The 17,556-nt window shown below is 35.9% G+C and overlaps 1 protein-coding gene across 2 annotated transcripts in view; it reads right to left on the bottom strand.

Annotated features, from left to right (window-relative positions):
- Positions 1–17,556, bottom strand: part of RAP1A (RAP1A, member of RAS oncogene family) — a 76,229-nt gene that overhangs the window by 20,091 nt on the left and 38,582 nt on the right. For both annotated transcript variants that reach the window (XM_021690263.1, XM_044914583.1), the window contains exon 2: positions 173–256. In XM_021690263.1, the coding sequence (XP_021545938.1) occupies positions 173–229 (57 nt within the window). In that variant the 5' untranslated portion in view covers positions 230–256. The remainder of the gene's footprint in view (positions 1–172; positions 257–17,556) is intronic.

Here is a 17,556-nt window from a genome sequence, read left to right as displayed (position 1 = left end):
GTACACATGTGTGGTTACTGAATGAATCTCTGTCCCCTCCTGCAGGCCAGATACTAGGCATATAAAAAATACTGCCACCTTTTCTCACTAATGACTAAACATCTAAGGCAAGCAAATATCAATGTTCTTCTTGTACTATACTAATTAAGTTAGAGTTAGGTGGCTAACTTACCAGAGCGGACTTCCCCACGCCTCCTGAACCAAGGACCACTAGCTTGTACTCACGCATGATGTGGTCTGTTTAAATACTGACAATCTGGGGAAAAAAACAAAAACCTAAAGATTAATAAACATGCTGAGAATAGCCAAGAATGTGCAACTGTTACATGAAATATATGGTATTTTGTTTTTTGTTTGCTTTTTCCTTTAAGACTATTAAGAGGAAGACAGGCACACAGTAAAACCATGCAGATTCTAAGCTAAGTTTATAGGACTACTGCCAGGCATTTTAATTCATTAAAGATCATCTCTGACTAGGCATCAATCACCATTAGAGCCTGTTCATGTTACTTGTAAGTAACTGTTATTTGTAAGTGACTGACTAGAAAATAAGGTGATTAAAACTAGTAGTTGTCTTATAACTACAATCATGAACCCAATTCTTTATAAAGCTATTGTTTAAACAACTAACACACTTTTTTGAAAAATTCACTCATTAGCATTAAAGTATATGTTATTTTATTTGCTTAAAATATCATGGTAATTATATACTATTTTGATCATTATTCTATTATAGCTGAACCATGTAAAATGTTACCTTGAAAATTATTAGGATACGAAAGGGATGTTAATTAATGAAATTGTTAAAACTCTATAAGTAGGTATTAGCAATATACTCCATAAGGCCCAAATTGCTAAAAAGGATAAAAAAAAAGAAATATAAACTTTATCTTTTTTATCTCCACAGTTATCTTAAAAGGTAAAAAGGCAGGAAAGAATTTCTAATGGCCATGATGGAATAAGTATGAATGGACTTTCTATCCACAGTAAAAACCAAAGCCAGATAAAATACGTGAAACAACTGTTTTCAGACATTTGACAATAAGCAGTATAGGACTATGATCGCCGAGTGATGCGACAAAATGAAGTGAGGCCTACACCTGCCTTGGCTTTCTGCTTGGAGGCACTTTTCAGACTGAGGTACAGGGGGGAAGAACTCAAGCAGAGACCAGAATGTGTATCAGAGAAGAGGGAGTTAAGCACAGAAAATTCCAGAAATCTGCACAGGTGTTCACTCGAGTCTCTGACCAAACATTAAGCAGAGCATGCAGGATGAAACTCCATGAGGTAAAGGCAAAGAATATATAGGGATCTATAAGCTGAACAATTCCAGGTGCTGAGAAATATTGGGAGTTTTGGTCAGGAAAGTTCCCCTTGTTGAAAAACAGGCAATTCACTTGAAATCCCAGAAGACTGACTGACTTCTTGAGAAGATATGCAAGACAGAAGAAAATGGAGTATCTTTAAAATGCTTCAAGAAGGGGCGCCTGGGTGGCTCAGATGGTTAAGCGTCTGCCTTCGGCTCAGGTCATGATCCCAGGGTCCTGGGATCGAGTCCCGCATGGGACTCCCTGCTAGGCGGGGAGCCTGCTTCTCCCTCTGCCTCTGCCTCTCTCTCTCTCTCTCTCTGACTCTCATGAATAAATAAATAAAACATAAAAAAAAAAAAAACCCTTCTAAAAAAAAAAAATGCTTCAAGAAGGGGCGCCTGGGTAGCTCAGTCGGTTAAGCATCAGACTCCTGGTTTCTGCTCAGGTCATGATCTCAGGGTCGTGGGACTGAGCCCTGCATAGGGCTCCACGCTCAGTGTGTAGTCTGCTTCTCCCTCTCCCTCTGCTCACCCCCGCCCCCTGCGCTCTCTCTCTCTCAAATAAATAAAATCTTAAAAAAAATAAAATAAAATGCTTAAAGAAAAAAATGGTGAATCTAGAATGTTAAATACAATGAATATATCCTTCCAAAATGAAAGTGAAATAAAGTTTTTTTTTCAGGAAGGAAGGAAGGAAGGAAAAGGAAATGAAAGGAAACAAAAGAAGGAAAGAGGGAAGGAAGAAGGAAAAGCTGGGGAAAAAATTTTACCAGTACCATTTAAAAAAAGCAAAGGAAGTTCGTCAGGTAGAAGAAAACGGTAATAGACGGAAATCTGGATCTACATAAAGGAATGAAGATTACAAAAGGAATAAAAAGTACCAAAAATGGTGAATGAGAGTAAATCTACAAGACCTTTTTGACCACTTAAAGCAAAACTAAATAACAATGTACTACAAGGTTTTACAACACACACAGAAGTAATAGCACAATAATACCACAATAATAGCACCAAAAAAGGAAGGGGACTGGAAGTATATTGTTCAAGGTTCTTACAGTGTATTTGTAGTAGTATAATATTATTTGAAGATAAATTGTTGTATGTTAAAGATACATACTGTAAAACCCAGAGCAGCCAATGAAAACAAACTGATTCATCCAAAAAACAGCAGAAAAAATACAAAAAGGCAGAAAAGAACAAAGAAAAGATGTGAAAAATATAAAACAAACAGCAGGAGAGCAGAATTAAAAGGCAACCACACCATTACATTAAATGTAAATCATCTATTCCAGTATTCCAAAATTCCAATTCGAAGTCAAGATAAGAAAGCAAGACCTAACCATGTTGTCTTCAAGAAACAAACTTTAAAGATACAAGGAAAGTTAAAAGTAGTATTTGTTGGTGACAAAGTAACAGTTGCTGCTAATATCACTACTGTGGTTTGTTGCCTGCACTCAAAATAGAAACAAATACTAGAGGTTAAGGAAAAATAAAGATTTTTTTTTTTTTCTATACAAGTGTTGGGGACCCTAGATTATGAATCCCTACCTCCTCCAAGCAGTTAGCATTTTGGTTACTCTAATCAAACTCAAACTTTTTGGTTTCACATCTTCTTTATACACTTTTATATTCTTAAGAGTTTACATTTACATGGATTCTCAGGAATGGATACTGGATTTTTTCCAAATACTTTTTCTGCATCTATTGGTATTATACAGTTTTTCTTTTTCTTCCCACTAATATGTCTGCTCTTTCCACTTCTATTCAACATTGTTCTAAGCTAGATATAGTAGGGTCTAGCCTATGCAAAAGGAAGAAGTAAAATTGTCTTTATTCACAGATAACATGATCCCATATGTACAATACACAAAAAGAGCTACCAGACTTACAGGTGAATTTAGCAAGATTTCAGGATAAAAGTTTGATACAAAAAAAATAACTATTATATTTGTATGTACTCTCAAAGAACTGAAAAATGTAATTTAAAAAATACCATTTACCAAAAAAACACCATTTACGATAGTATCTAATAAGAAATAAAATACTTAAAAGATGAATTTAACAGAATATGTGCAATGCTTATATACTGAAACTATAAAACATGGCTCAGAGAAATTAAGGACATAGTAATTAGAGAGACGTGCCATATTATATTAAGATATGTCCATATTATTGTTAAGATGTCAATTCTCTCCAAGCTGGGTCTACCGATTGAATGCAATCCCAATCAGCAGATTTCTTTTTTGTAAAAACTGACAAGATGACTTTAACATTTTTTTGAAAATGCAAATAACTTAGTATAGTTAACAGTTCTGAAAAAGAAAAAAAAGTGTTACACTGATTTTAAGACATAATATAAAACTACAGTAATAAAGATATTGTTACTGTCATAAAGACAAACGGATCAGTGGCACCAAATTAAATCCAGAAATAAAACCACATATATATCTTCAGTTCATTTTTGATGGAGGGACTGTCATACCCATCCTTCAAGATAACCCCCCAAGGATCCTGGCCTCCTGATATTCATAACTTGTACTGTTCACTCTCAGTTTTCATATCCTTGTGTAGTTTCTTCCTAAGATTGGTTGTGTGACCAATAGAATATGGCAGAAGTGACCATATGTGACCTCATTTAAAAGGCACTGCAGCTTATACCATGGTCTCTGGGGTCATTCTCTCTAAGAGAAGCCACTCACCATGTCATGAGGACATTTAACTATCAGCCCTTCAGAGAGGCCCAACTGGAGAGGAACTGAGGACTCCTACCAACAGCACACTTTACCAAACATGTGAGTGAGCCCCCTTCAGAAGTGTAGCTTGCAGTTTTAGTCAAGCCTTAATTTAGAGGATTGCAATCTTATGAGACCATGAGCCAGAACCTTACAGTCAAGCCACTCCCAACCCCTGATCCACAGAAACTGACAATAAATGATTAATGTTGCTTTAAGCCCAGTAAGATTTGTGTTAATCTGTTACATAGGAATAGACTGTTTAAGATAGGGGCAAAAGTAATTCAGTATGTAAAAGTCTTTTGAACAAGTCAAGCTGGAAAAAAATAAATTTCAACTCTTACCTTTGTTCATAATAGCCAAAATCTAGAAACAACCCAAGTATCCATCAAGAAGTGAATGGATAAATTGTGGTATGTCCAATCAATGGAATACTACTCAGTAATAAAAAAGAACAAACTACTGACAGATTCAACAAGATGGATGAATCTCAAAAAGCACTCAGCAAAATACACAAAAGAGTGACTACTTTATGATTCCACTTATATAATTCTAGAAAAGACAAAACCAAGTTATAGTGCCAGAAAGTTACTTGAGGCCAGTGGTGGGGCAGGGGTGATGACTATAAAGGAGCATAAAGGAATTTTTCTGGGTGACGGAAATGATCTGTACTTTGACAATGGTGGTGGTTACATAGGTATTTCCATTTATCAAATCTTATTGAATTGTACATTTATTTTTTTTAAAAGATTATTTGAGAGAGAGGGGGGAAAAGTGGGGGGGGGGGGGGGGGGGGGGGGAAGCAGGGGCAGAGGAAGAGGGAGAAGCAGAATCCCTAATGATCAAGGAGCCAGACGCGGCACTCCCTCACAGGACCCTGAGATCATGACCTGAGCTGAAGGCAGACGCTTAACTGACCAAGTCTCCTAGGTACCCCCTTTTTGAATTGCACATTTAAAATAAGTACATTTTAGGAACCCTCATGCACTTTTTTTTTTTAAGATTTTATTTATTTATTTGAGAGAGAGAGAATGAGAGACAGAGAGCACGAGAGGGAAGAGGGTCAGAGGGAGAAGCAGACCCCCAGCTGAGCAGGGAGCCCGATGTGGGACTCGATCCCGGGACTCCAGGATCATGACCTGAGCCGAAGGCAGTTGCTTAACCAACTGAGCCACCCAGGTACCCCCCTTAGGCACTTTCTATGGGAATGCAGACTGGTGCAGCCACTTTAGAAAACAGTATGGAGGTTCTTCAAAAGATTAAAAACAGAATTAGCATATGATTCAGTAATTCCATTACTGGGTATTTACCCAAAGAATATGAAAACACTAATTCGAAAAGATATGTGTACCCTTATGTTTATTGCAGCATTATTTACAATAGCCAAATTATGGAAGCAATCAAAGTGTCCATCAATAGATGAATGGATAAAGAAGATGTGGTATATATATAGACAATGGAATATTAGTCATAAAAAAGAATGAAATCTTGCCATTTCCAACAACATGAATGGATCTAGAGAGTATAATGCTAAGTGAAATAAGTCAGAGAAAGAGAAATACCATATGATTTCACTCATATGTGGAATTTAAGAAAAAAAATAAATGAACAAAGGAAAAAAGACAAACAAACCAGACTCTTAAATATAGACAACTGATGTTTCCAGAGGGGAGGTGGGTGGGAGGACGGGGGAAATAGGGAAAGGAGAATAAGAGTACAGTTATCACAATAAGCACTGTAATGTACAGAATTGTTGAATCACTATATTATACACCTGAAACTAATATAGCACTGTATGTTATACTGGAATTAAAATTTAAAAATAAATAATATTTTAAAAATTTAAAAAGAAAAAAAACAGGGACATTTTATTACATGTAAATTGCAGCTCAACAGAATTAATTTAAGAAAATCCAATGGGGAAAAAGGTAAATTTCTCAGAATACCAGTTACATATATAGTTTTATAAACTGAATGTGTCGCCCCCCAATATGATGATATTAAGAGGTGGGGCCTTTGGGAGGTAATTAGGATTAGAGGAAGATTAGATGACTGGATTAGTTCCCTTAATAAGAGTCCCAAGAGCTTGCTTCTCTCACTCTCCACCAAGTGAAGAAACAGACAGCCACCTATAAGTCAGGAAGCAGGTCCTCCTCAAACACCTGATTTTCCAGTGCTTAATCTTGGACTTCCCAGCCTCTAGAACTATGAGAAATAAATTTGTTGTTTAAGCCACCTAGTCTATGCCAATTTGTTCCAGCAGCCCTTACTAAGAAACATAGTAAGGATAAATTATAGTAGACTATGCAACAGACATGGCAGCAGGTTATGATTGCTGTTCTGAATCAAAAAACATTTACAAAGTATCTCCCAGGTACCAATTCTGTATTAGGTGCAAGGGACACAAAAATGAAAAGTATGTTTCCCATCCTTGAAGAGCTCATGGAGGAAGAAAAAGTAAGTAATTACAATATGATGTGAACATGTTTTTTTGTGTGTGTGTTTCTGTTTTTACAGAACAGAGATTAAAAGGTTGGGGAAGGATGGAGAAACAGAGGAGAGAGCAGTTAGTTTTTCAATGGAGGTTACAAAAGAACTAAATGAAAAACTGAATAGGAATGTTCTAGGTAAGTAGGGAAGGGCATTCTAAGGAGAGGAAACAGCTTGAGCAAATACTCTAAATCACTAAATACACAAGATCCAGGGAATACCCCACAGCTGGGTGTGGCCAGAACAGAACTTGTTTAAAAGCAAGGTATGGAGGGGCGCCTGGGTGGCTCAGTCATTGGGCGTCTGCCTTCGGCTCAGGTCACGATCCCAGGGTCCTGGGATCGAGCCCCACATCGGGCTCCCTGCTCAGCGGGAAGCCTGCTTCTCCCTCTCCCACTCCCCCTCTTGCGTTCCCTCTCTCTCTGTGTCTTTCTCGGTCAAAAAAAAAAAAACAATCTTTAAAAAAAAAAAAAAAAAAGCAAGGTATGGAAAATGGAGCAGGGTACAGAGACTGGGTTATGCTTGCAAAGGCACTTATCATGTAAAAGAGTCTACAATTTAGTAAGCAATGGGGAGAAAACAGTTTTTTTTTTTTTTTTTTTTTTAAGTAATATAGTCAGATATATATTCTGGAAAGAAAACTGCTAACAGTATATAAAATGGACTGAAGGAGACACCAGACGCAGGGAGAATAGTCAGGAAGCTATTGAAATAGCTCAGGTGGAAAATGACACAGGCCTGCATAGCAGCACCAGGGCTGATGAGGGGACAGTGGTTTTCTGAAGGTAAAACCGACAGGCCTCCGTAGCTAGTTACAGGTTATTATTTAGGGGGATGTAGAGGAATCAAGGGTAACTCCTAAATATCTACTTTGGGTAAATTAGGTGGCTAAAAGGAGGTTTAAAAAGAAAGTTAATATTCCTGCCCAAAATTAAGTTTGAAATTCCTATGGGGAAAAGTAGGTAATATGTGGTATTTAAAACTCTTAAGTCTGGAAGCTCAGTAGAAACCAAAGGGCTAGAGGGTACAGACTTAGGAGTTGTTGTAAGCAATGTTAGTAGTTAAAACCACAGCAGATGAGGAGAATTTATTAGGTGAAAATAGAAGAAAGCTAAGAATTAAGCCCTGAAAAAGACCACATTTTACAATGTAGATGTACAGGAAACTGGAGGAAAACATGAGCTGGAAGAGGTTTGTGCTGGACACTAATCATCCTATACCTCTATCTGTATCAGGTGGTTCTCTGATTTCTATGAAAACAAAATTAAAACACCTTGATTATTAAACACAAGAGCATATATATATCCAGACAGATCTACAATATCTATAACCCCCTCCTCAGGTCCCTGGTGATTCTTAGCTGGGGACCACTGTCATTTTAACAAGATGTAAATACATCATCTCTCTAATCCAAAAATGTGTATCTTTCAAGAGGGAATCCTAATATAGCAAGGCTCATTTATATTTCCCAAATTGCCTCCTAGGGCAACAGAATTTGGGAAAAGCACTCAGACATGGCCAAATTATTTTGGGTATTCTGCAACAACAAAATATTTGGTCCCTGTTCCTCAAATCAAGTAGTAAGATATTCAAATCCCAAAGTTACCTTTCATATATACGATATGTACAGAACTTTACACCTAACAAATACCATGGGTCATGAATGTATACACATACACACACATGCAAATACAAAAATAATATAGCTCAGATAAGAAAACACACACAAATACCCAATAAGGAATAATGTGGATTAATATTTTCTTTTGAAAGGGGTTAGTTCTAACTCATTACTGCCAAGTTAGAAAACCACTATGTTCTTCCAAGCAAATCCCATGCCTTTTTATGGAAATCTCTTGTGCACTCCCAACACAGCACCAGAAAATTTCTCACTCTGGTTAAGATTCTCTGACAAATAAGGAGGACAAGAATAAACATTACACTATGTTTAAATTTTAAGTCAATCTTGAGTTCCTAACATTATAGTCTAAGCTATAATACAATTTTTTCATTCTTCCTTCAGCAAAACTTCTAAATTTCACAAAATAACATGACTGTCTTTATGACACAAATCAATCCCAATTTTGTTTCAGTTTTTAAATATGTAAGCTAATTAATTACAAGATGAAATAGTTTCTCCTACACAAATGAACCTAGAAAACAAAGTTTATTTAAGGAAATTTGGTTGTGATGAGAAATTTCAGAGAAAAAATTTTTTACATTAAGGAACACTGAAGGTAGTTTTTTAACAAGCAGTTATATTGTTGATTATATTTACAGAAGCCATGAATATTTTATTTTATTTTAAAGATTTATTTACACATTTTAGAGAGGGGGAGAGAGGCAGAGGGAAAGGGGAAGAAGACTCTCCGCTGAGCCTGGAGCCCAACGGAGCTCTATCTCATGACCCCAAGATCACGACCTGAGCTGAAACCAAAAGTCAGAAGCTCGACCAACTAAGCCACCCAGGCGCCCCAGAAGCCATGAATATTTTAAAACTGACAACTGACCACACATGCTGAGGGTGATGGTTAAGTAAATATGGAAATCATGGTAAGATTTAATCTCCTAAAATAAAGAACAATGTTCTTCACATTACTTCATAATGGAAATTCAACTTCTTTTGGTAACATGAAATCACATTATTATCTCATTGCAAGAATCTCTTCCTTGATACTTTCTCTTCTTGTTCTCAAGATTAGCACTTTGGGGGTAGGATATATATAAAGTGATCAGACATCACATATTTGTAAATGAAGTATATAAATTAGTCTTCACAGTCTAAAACCAGGCACATTCAGCCCAACAACATTCCTACCCCTTCCCATAATGAAAGGAGATAAACTCTTATAAATAGAAGAGGCCAACAGGGATTCTCAAGAAGAGCAGACAATCACAGATTTGAGGAAAACAATTTGACAGAGGCAATGAATTCAACAAACAGAAGAACAAAAACCAAAGAAAAAAGTTAAGAGGACCTAAAAAGCACTGTAAAATAAATTAATAGCCCTAAAGAAACTTAGAAAGTTATCAAGTCTATGCAAAAGATACACTAGAGATTTAGGAAATAAAATATATGACCATCAGAAAAGAAATCAGTAGATGGGCTGAAGTGAAAAATGGATATAGCTGAAAAGCAAGTCAGTGAAGCAATATACTGAACCTACCCAAAGAGTGCTGAACAAAAGGATAGAGAGATGGAATATACGAAAGAAAGAGGTAAGAAGGCTAAATCTCAAAGTTCTACCAGCTATCTGACAGGACGTCTAGAAACAGAAGAATTGAAGAAATAATAGAAAGACATTTCCCGAGGTAAACTAAGAAAATTAGGCATCTTCAGATTTAAAGTGCTCAATGAACGCCAAACATAATAAATAACAACAACAAGATATTCACAACTGAACATACAGGAGTTGAAATTTCAAACCACTGAAAGTGAAGACAAAATCCCAAAAAACTTCTAGAGAGGAAAAATATATTCCCCTCCCTTTGAATATGGGCAGGTTTATTTATTTTTTAAATTTTAAGTTCAATTAACTAACATATATTGTATTATTAGTTTCAGAGGTATAGTTCAGTGATTCATCAATTGCATATAACACCCAGTGCTCATGACATCAGCGGCAGGTTTATTAAATAAAATATAGCAGAAGTGATATTGTCTGACTTTTGATGCTAGAAAGGGTGGCCAGAGCCTCCTCCTGGACCTGTCTTTTGGGAGCCATGCCATGGGGCCCAGAGCTGTCAGGATGCCCTGAAGCCACCACTTCAGAGACTGTCGGGACAGAGAGAGTTGCGTGAGGAGCCCTCAAAGTTTCAGTATCCACAGATCTGTGAATAAAGAAGATTTTAAGATGATCCCAGACAGCCACCATCTTGACTGCAACACCTTGAAAAACCTTAGGCCAGATCCACCCAGCTAGGCACTCCCTATTTCCATACTCTAGAAAACTAACAGTACATGGTTACTGCTTTAAGCCACTACAGTTTGGAATGGTTTAATAACTAAATATAGCAGGAAGAAAAGAAAATATAAAGGAACAAAGAACAGACGGACAAATTGAAATGGAAAGATGTCAAACAATGCAAATATATCAGTAATTACATTAATAAATATTCAATAGGAAAGAAAATTAAAACACAAGGCAAAATACGTAATGTAAAAGTTGACACAACTAAAGGGAAAACTAGAGAAATACACAGCCATGATTAGATTTTAACATGACTCTCAGGAACTGACAGAAGAGGAACATAAAATCGGTAACAAAGATTTGACCAAATAATGAATCAACTTAATCCAACAGTCATATATATATATATATATATATATATATATATATGGAACACCATACCTAACAATTGCAAATGACACATTTTTTCAGGTGTACATGGATCATTTATTTTTATTTTTTAGTTTTTTAGGAAGACTTTTTTTTTTAGAGAGAGATAGAGTGCACACATGTGAGCAGCAGGAGGGGCAGAAGGAGAGGGAGAGAATCCTCAAGCAGACTCCCTGCTGAGCTAGAAGCAGGGCTCAATCCCAAGACCCTGAGATCATGACCTGAGCTGAAACCAAGAGTCAGATGCTTAACTGACTGAGCCACCCAGGCTCCCCATACTTTTTATTTTTAATTTTCCTAAGATTTTATTTTTAAGTAATCTCCACACCCAATGTGGGGCTTGAACTTATAACCCTGAGATCAAGAGTCGCACATTCTACAGTCTGAGCCAGCCAGGTGTGCCTGGATCATTTACTAGTAAGGCCATGCTGGGCTCAACTAATTTCAAAGAACTGAAATCACAGAGTATTCTATCCATAATGCAATCAAACTACAAACCAATACAACAAAAATATAACTACATAATCACAGAATGTTTGTAAGTTAAACAACACAGTTCTAAATAATATATTGGTCAAATAAGAAATCAAAATGGAAAGTAAGCAATTAGAACTAAATGACAATAAAAATACATATTAAAACTTACAGGTATGGGTATGCCAACAAAAAAAGGAAAACGATTCAAGAAACAAAAAGGCATTAAGAATAAGAAATCATGACAAGCAGATAAAGCAGTCAAAATTATGGCTAGAAATCTAATTATTGCTGTAAAATATGTACAAAAACTTGGAAATAAAACTCCATGATTATCTCCACACTGGTTAGAGAGGAGTTAGGAAGGGAAGTTAAGGCATGTTGAAGTTTTTCTCTTGCTTGGGGGAAAAAAATAAGATACTGAGTCTCTCTATACATTGAAAAAATATAAATGTAGACAGATGAAAAATACAACTAGATTATATATAATTTAAAAATCACTAGGGTAAAGAAAACTTGACCAATTCCACCAAAAGTTAGAAAATGAAAAACAACAGGAAAGAAAGGTAAACAAAAGATAACAGGAATAAGACAAAAAAGATCAGTAGTCCTGATACAATAAAAAGAAATCCTCCTAAATCCTAAGTTTACAAACCACAAATGATAAAAGCTTATTTTATGAAGTCTAGGATGACAAATATAAGACCTGTTAAACAATACATTTAACTTCCATGTAGCAAATCTTATGACATGTTGTATGAATAGCTGGTTTTGTCTTCTCTTGTTTTACATACAGAAGTCAGTATTCAACAACAGCATGCCTGAATGAGAGTAGGTGTTTCTTTTCTGGAAATTCAGTCTAAAAATATCTCTAGATATGGTCATCTAAGCCCTTTGAACTCTACCTTCATAAAATAGTCCATTCCATTTCTGGGTAACCTAATTGTTATAATGTTCTTTACACCGTTCACTGTTCTATTTCTTTGTAGTGGCCACTTACTGGGTCTGTCCTCTGATGCTAAACAGAATAAAGAGAATTCCTCTTCGTAAGTCCATATCCCTCAAATATTTGAAGACAGTTTTCTCCCCCCTCTCTAATATCCTCTTTTTCAAATAGCAGTCCTATTTCCTTTTTCAAATGGTAAAGTTTCAAATTCTATAATCATTCTGGTCTCCTCTGCAAAAGCTTTAGTTCTTACTCTCTCTTAAAAGTATTATGTGCTAATTAGTACTATTAGCAGGCATTACTAAAAAGCTTAAAATAAAAAAAAGCAGTCACTGTATCCCCTTTAACTTACAACAGCTACTTCAAACTTCTAGCTTCTTTGAATGTTCTCCTCCATATTTCTTTTGAGAAAGAGAGAGCGCATGATTGGGGGGGGGGGGAGTGTGCAGCAGAGGGAGAGAATCTCAAGCAGACTCCTCACTGAGCGAGGAGCCCACCATGGGGGCTCAACCTCAGGACCCATGAGATCATGACCTGAGCCAAAATCATGAGTCAGAGGCTTAACCAACTGAGCCACCCAGGCACCCCAGTAACATGGTTTTTAAAAAACAATTTTAAGAATACAAGGTTTCTACAGTTTCTTACATTCCTGCATTTCCTTACTGAATGACACTTCCTCACTTTTTTATATATTAAAAAGGAACACAAATTCTACTGTTTTAAAAGAAACTCATCCATCAATTATGCCCAAGTAAATCTTTACCAAAATCTTAATACTGTATGACTTAAGTTTGAGTGAGACAATCATCCCATTCACTGCACCCTTGAAATTCTCCAAAAATTCAAGTGAAGGATTAAAATATTTAATCCAACCCTCTTATTCAGGAAAGCAAATTTGACAAGTGGTCTTGAAAAGCTTAATATACTATTATGACAACACATGCAATAATCTACCACTGAAATTATTCCTTAAACAAAAAGTTACTTAGGTATCCTTTTTTATAATAATCCTATAGCATCTGTGGTTGTAGCTCCTCTTTCATTCTTAATCCTCTGGGTTTTTTTGATTGCTCTTACCAGGTTTGTCATTTTCTAGGAATCAACTTTGGCTTTGTTCATCCTTTACTATAAGCTTGTTTTCTATTTCTTTAATATCTGATTTTATGTCTATTTCTTCATCCCCTTCTTTATTCTGTTCTTTTTCTAATTTAGCTTGGATGCTTGGCTCTTTAATTTTCAGCCTTTCTTCTTTTCTAATTAATATCTCAAACCCTCCATCAGGGATCACGTCTTAGAGTATGTCTTTTTGAAGTTGTCTTAGAGATGTTCTATTGGTAGTAAAATCTCTCAGTTTTTATTTATCTGAAAACTTTGTATTACCTATACTCTTAAAGAAATTTTTGCCTTAAGAGTTATTTACTTGCAGCCCACTGTAGTTATTATCCTCATGTCTTTTGGTTTCAATTTTCTGTTCAATAAACTGCACATCTTTTAAAAATAATCTATCTTCTCCCTCTGGCTATTTTTAAGATTGCTCATTGTATGCAAATTATATTTTTATTTACCCTTTATTTGACTTCTTGAATTTGGGTCTTTTTGTAGTTTTAGAAATTCTCAATCATAATCTCCTCAAATATTCTTTCTACTTCATTTTTCTTCGTATCTGGATTCTGCTTAGATTTGTTAGATTTTCTCATGCTCTTCTTCTATTAGTTAGGACATAGACTAGGCTACTGTAATGAGAGACCCTAGGAGGGCTTAAACAAAATTCAAGTTTCTTCCCTCTCTCATATGACAGTCAGAAGGGATATAGTCCAGGGGGCAGCTTAGCAGTCAGAGCTAAGTTCTTACATCTTGTTGCTCTGTTGTCCTTGGAGTACTGCCCTCTTCCACAAGCTAAAAATAGTTCACTACCATGTATACATTCCAGTCCAGAGGAAGGAAAAGGTATATCTCTTTCCTTTGATAGGCATAACCTATAAGGTTAAAACCTACGCACACATAACTTCCACTTCCATCTCAACTGCCCAAACCCTGTCATGTAGTCAAACTTCACTATCAGAAAGGCAGTGAATGGGAAGCTGTAGCGGGACAGAAAAGCATTCAACTAATACATCCATTACTTAGAGAGAGACAGGAATTAAAGAAAACTAGAAATTTCTACTTCTCTTTTCTTCTCTTACATATGTCCTATCCCTGTCTCTTTATTTTGGTTAATTTACTTTTCAGATCGTCTTCCACTTCACCAATTCTCTAGACTAATCTGTTTTTAAAGTGTTCCATGAAGCTTAAGCTTATATTCTTTTTAATTTATATTATTTCTAGAAATCCCCCCTCCCTTTGTCTACTGGTAATTTTTTGTGATCTCATTCTCATAAGCAATACAGGGAAATGTTTAAAGCCTGAACTTAGCATCCATAGTGCCTGGCTAGAATTCTGCTCTACCACCTACTGACCTGACTACATTTTTCCTCCTAAACATTGGATACTGGAAATGCCTCTCATTAAGAAAGGGAGAATATCAGAGTACTCAAAAAATATGCCATTCTGTGTGTCTTTGGGTACTGATATGCACTGTGGAATCCAGGAGTTATCAAAAAAAAAAAAAAAAAAAAGGGAAATGCCTCTCTTTTTTTAACAACAGCATAAATCATCCAAAGATGCATCAAAGGGAACCTCTTTTTACATGTATCACCACATATTTAGTAAAATGAATATTCTTCAGCAACTGTTATCATCACAGGCAAATAACACATTTGTAAACCATGGAAGAATGTTACAGGCAGTGACTAGTATTTTCTAGGTTGACAAAAATTTTTTTCCTTAAAAGATAAGGCTTACCAAATTAGGTTTACTAATTTATACTAAGTACTGCTAAATATATCAATTCTGAAATATTGATACATTTGCACAAATAGAGGTATTTAACATTATTCCCTTAATGGCACTGACACATAAATTATATAATCATAATTTAAAAATGCAAGACTAATATGAAAGCAAGCCACAGCTAATGAAAAAGTATGAATTTAGAATAATTAGTAAAGCAAAACAGCAAATATCACTAAATTTGTGATATCTTTATCCTTTATCCTTTAAAGACTATTTCACTTCTTATCATCAGCTGAAATGTTGTGACCTTTCCTGGAAGAGAAAACAAAATGATGTGACCAACAGCAACTAAACTTCATATAGCATTTTATTATTTACAAAGCTCTTTCCTTTTATTGTTCAGTTCATCAAAATCAAAACTGTACATCATTATCCTAATTATGAAAATGAGGAAACCACACAAGGTTTAACTTGGGTTAAATGACTCAGGCACAAAATAACTAAGAGGCTGTTTTTAAATGCCATTCTCTTTTCAATGTATCATGCTCTGTTATTTATTATTATTATTTTTTAAAGATTTTATTTATTTATTTGAGAGAGAGAATGAGATAGAGAGAGCATGAGAGTGGGGAGGGTCAGAGGGAGAAGCAGACTCCCTGCTGAGCAGGGAGCCCGATGTGGGACTCAATCCCAGGACTCCAGGATCATGACCTGAGCCGAAGGCAGTCGCTTAACCAACTGAGCCACCCAGGCGCCCAAATGTATCATGCTCTGTTATAAAACAACAACACAACAATAAAATAATAGCATACATTTACTGAGAGCTTATCACATGCCATGTACTGTTTTAAGAAATCCTCACAAAAAGCTTATGAAGTAGGAACTAATACTTTGCCCAAACTACACATCTAGGAAGAGCTGCCATGATTCAACCTTAGGCAGCCTGGTTCCAGAGTTCACATTCTTTAACCAACATGCTAACTTCCTTCTATACTCACGTATGTACATGGAAACTTGTAAATGCAGACTACCTTTGAAAGGAAATTGAAGAATGAGGGGACATGGAAAGAAGGGAGATTTTTCACTGTATGCCTTGCATATATTTCTTGAAGGTGAGGCAGAGGAAGGGGGTAGAGAAAGAAGCAGTATTGTAGACATGGAATTCCATTTAAAAAAGCAGACTCAAGAAAATGAGTCTAATAGAAAAAAACTATTTAGAAAGAAGGCTAGGTGGTTTGAGTATTTTCAGTGAAAGGCAGTGGGAAAGGAATGAGTACAGACGTTAAACAGTAAGCTAGCAAGCTACCAAAGGCCCTGTTTGATATTCTAAGAACTTGAACCTTTCCTAACAGTGGGGGAAAGCCACCTAAGGCTTTTGAGCAGAGAATTTGAGGAAAAAAAAAAAAAAAAAAAAGCTCTATGAGAATTGTGTAGGTTGGAACAAAGGAATGAAAAGCTGGAGCAGGGAAATCAGTTAGGAAAGCAAGGAATGGGGCTGGGATTTGAGATAGAAAGAGGGTTAATCTTAAAGTAAAGACATAGGTCAGCAACGTTGCTATGAACAAGATAATGTGTATATAGCCCTTAGTATAATGCCTGGCAAATATTATCCACTAAAAAATAACTACTATCACTGCTTTACTACTGTAACTAGAGTGTTGCTGATATTTTGACAAGAATTGTGGAAAAGTAATATAAGCCAAGAGTGGACTGCACTGTCAGATTAGGAATCCCAAATCAGGAGGCAGATTAATAAAATTTATTGATTCTGAACCTTACTGAATTGAAGGGCCCACAGCTCTTTGAAAACCATAAACACATAGGGGGAAGTAGAGCCCAGGGAACCCAAATTAACACCCCTGATTGAAATGAAAGATCTTTCTGCTGGCATATCTGGATCCAAAACCAAACTCTATAAATTGCATGAGCCTGGACAAGTTATTTGCCCTCATTAATATGCAATTTTCTTATTAACAAAACAAAGCTGGATTCAGATAACTTGACTTGGTTCTGATAATTAAACAATATAACATATTTTAGGCACATATAAAATAAAATGCCTCGCATGGGAGAAGTTAAATGCTTTTTCCCTCTTAAAACTGAAACAAATATAGGACCAACATTTTGGTTTGATGAAAATATTGCCACATTAGAAAACTACTGTTAGGATCCTAGTTTACTAGTTTGTTTGCTTTAAGATCTTTAAATTTATCTTAGCATGGCCAGAGTTGTCTTGAGTTTCTGATTCTCATAAACTCTGAAGTTCTACCCAGGTTCCTATTGACAGAGGTTACTGGCTTTGTGACAAGAAATACCACAGGCAGACATCTTTGTCTTTTAAAAATCCCGTTGAGAACAATCTTAGTCCTAATCAACTTCTTAATTTTGAGATAAGAGGAGGTCAGAAAAAATATAATAAAATTACTTAAAGCC

The sequence above is a fragment of the Neomonachus schauinslandi genome, chromosome 4, assembly GCF_002201575.2.
Source record: "Neomonachus schauinslandi chromosome 4, ASM220157v2, whole genome shotgun sequence".
In the NCBI taxonomy this organism is placed as follows: domain Eukaryota; kingdom Metazoa; phylum Chordata; class Mammalia; order Carnivora; family Phocidae; genus Neomonachus; species Neomonachus schauinslandi.
The sequence above is the reverse complement of the archived record's forward strand: the minus strand, read 5'-3'. Positions and strand labels throughout refer to the sequence as shown.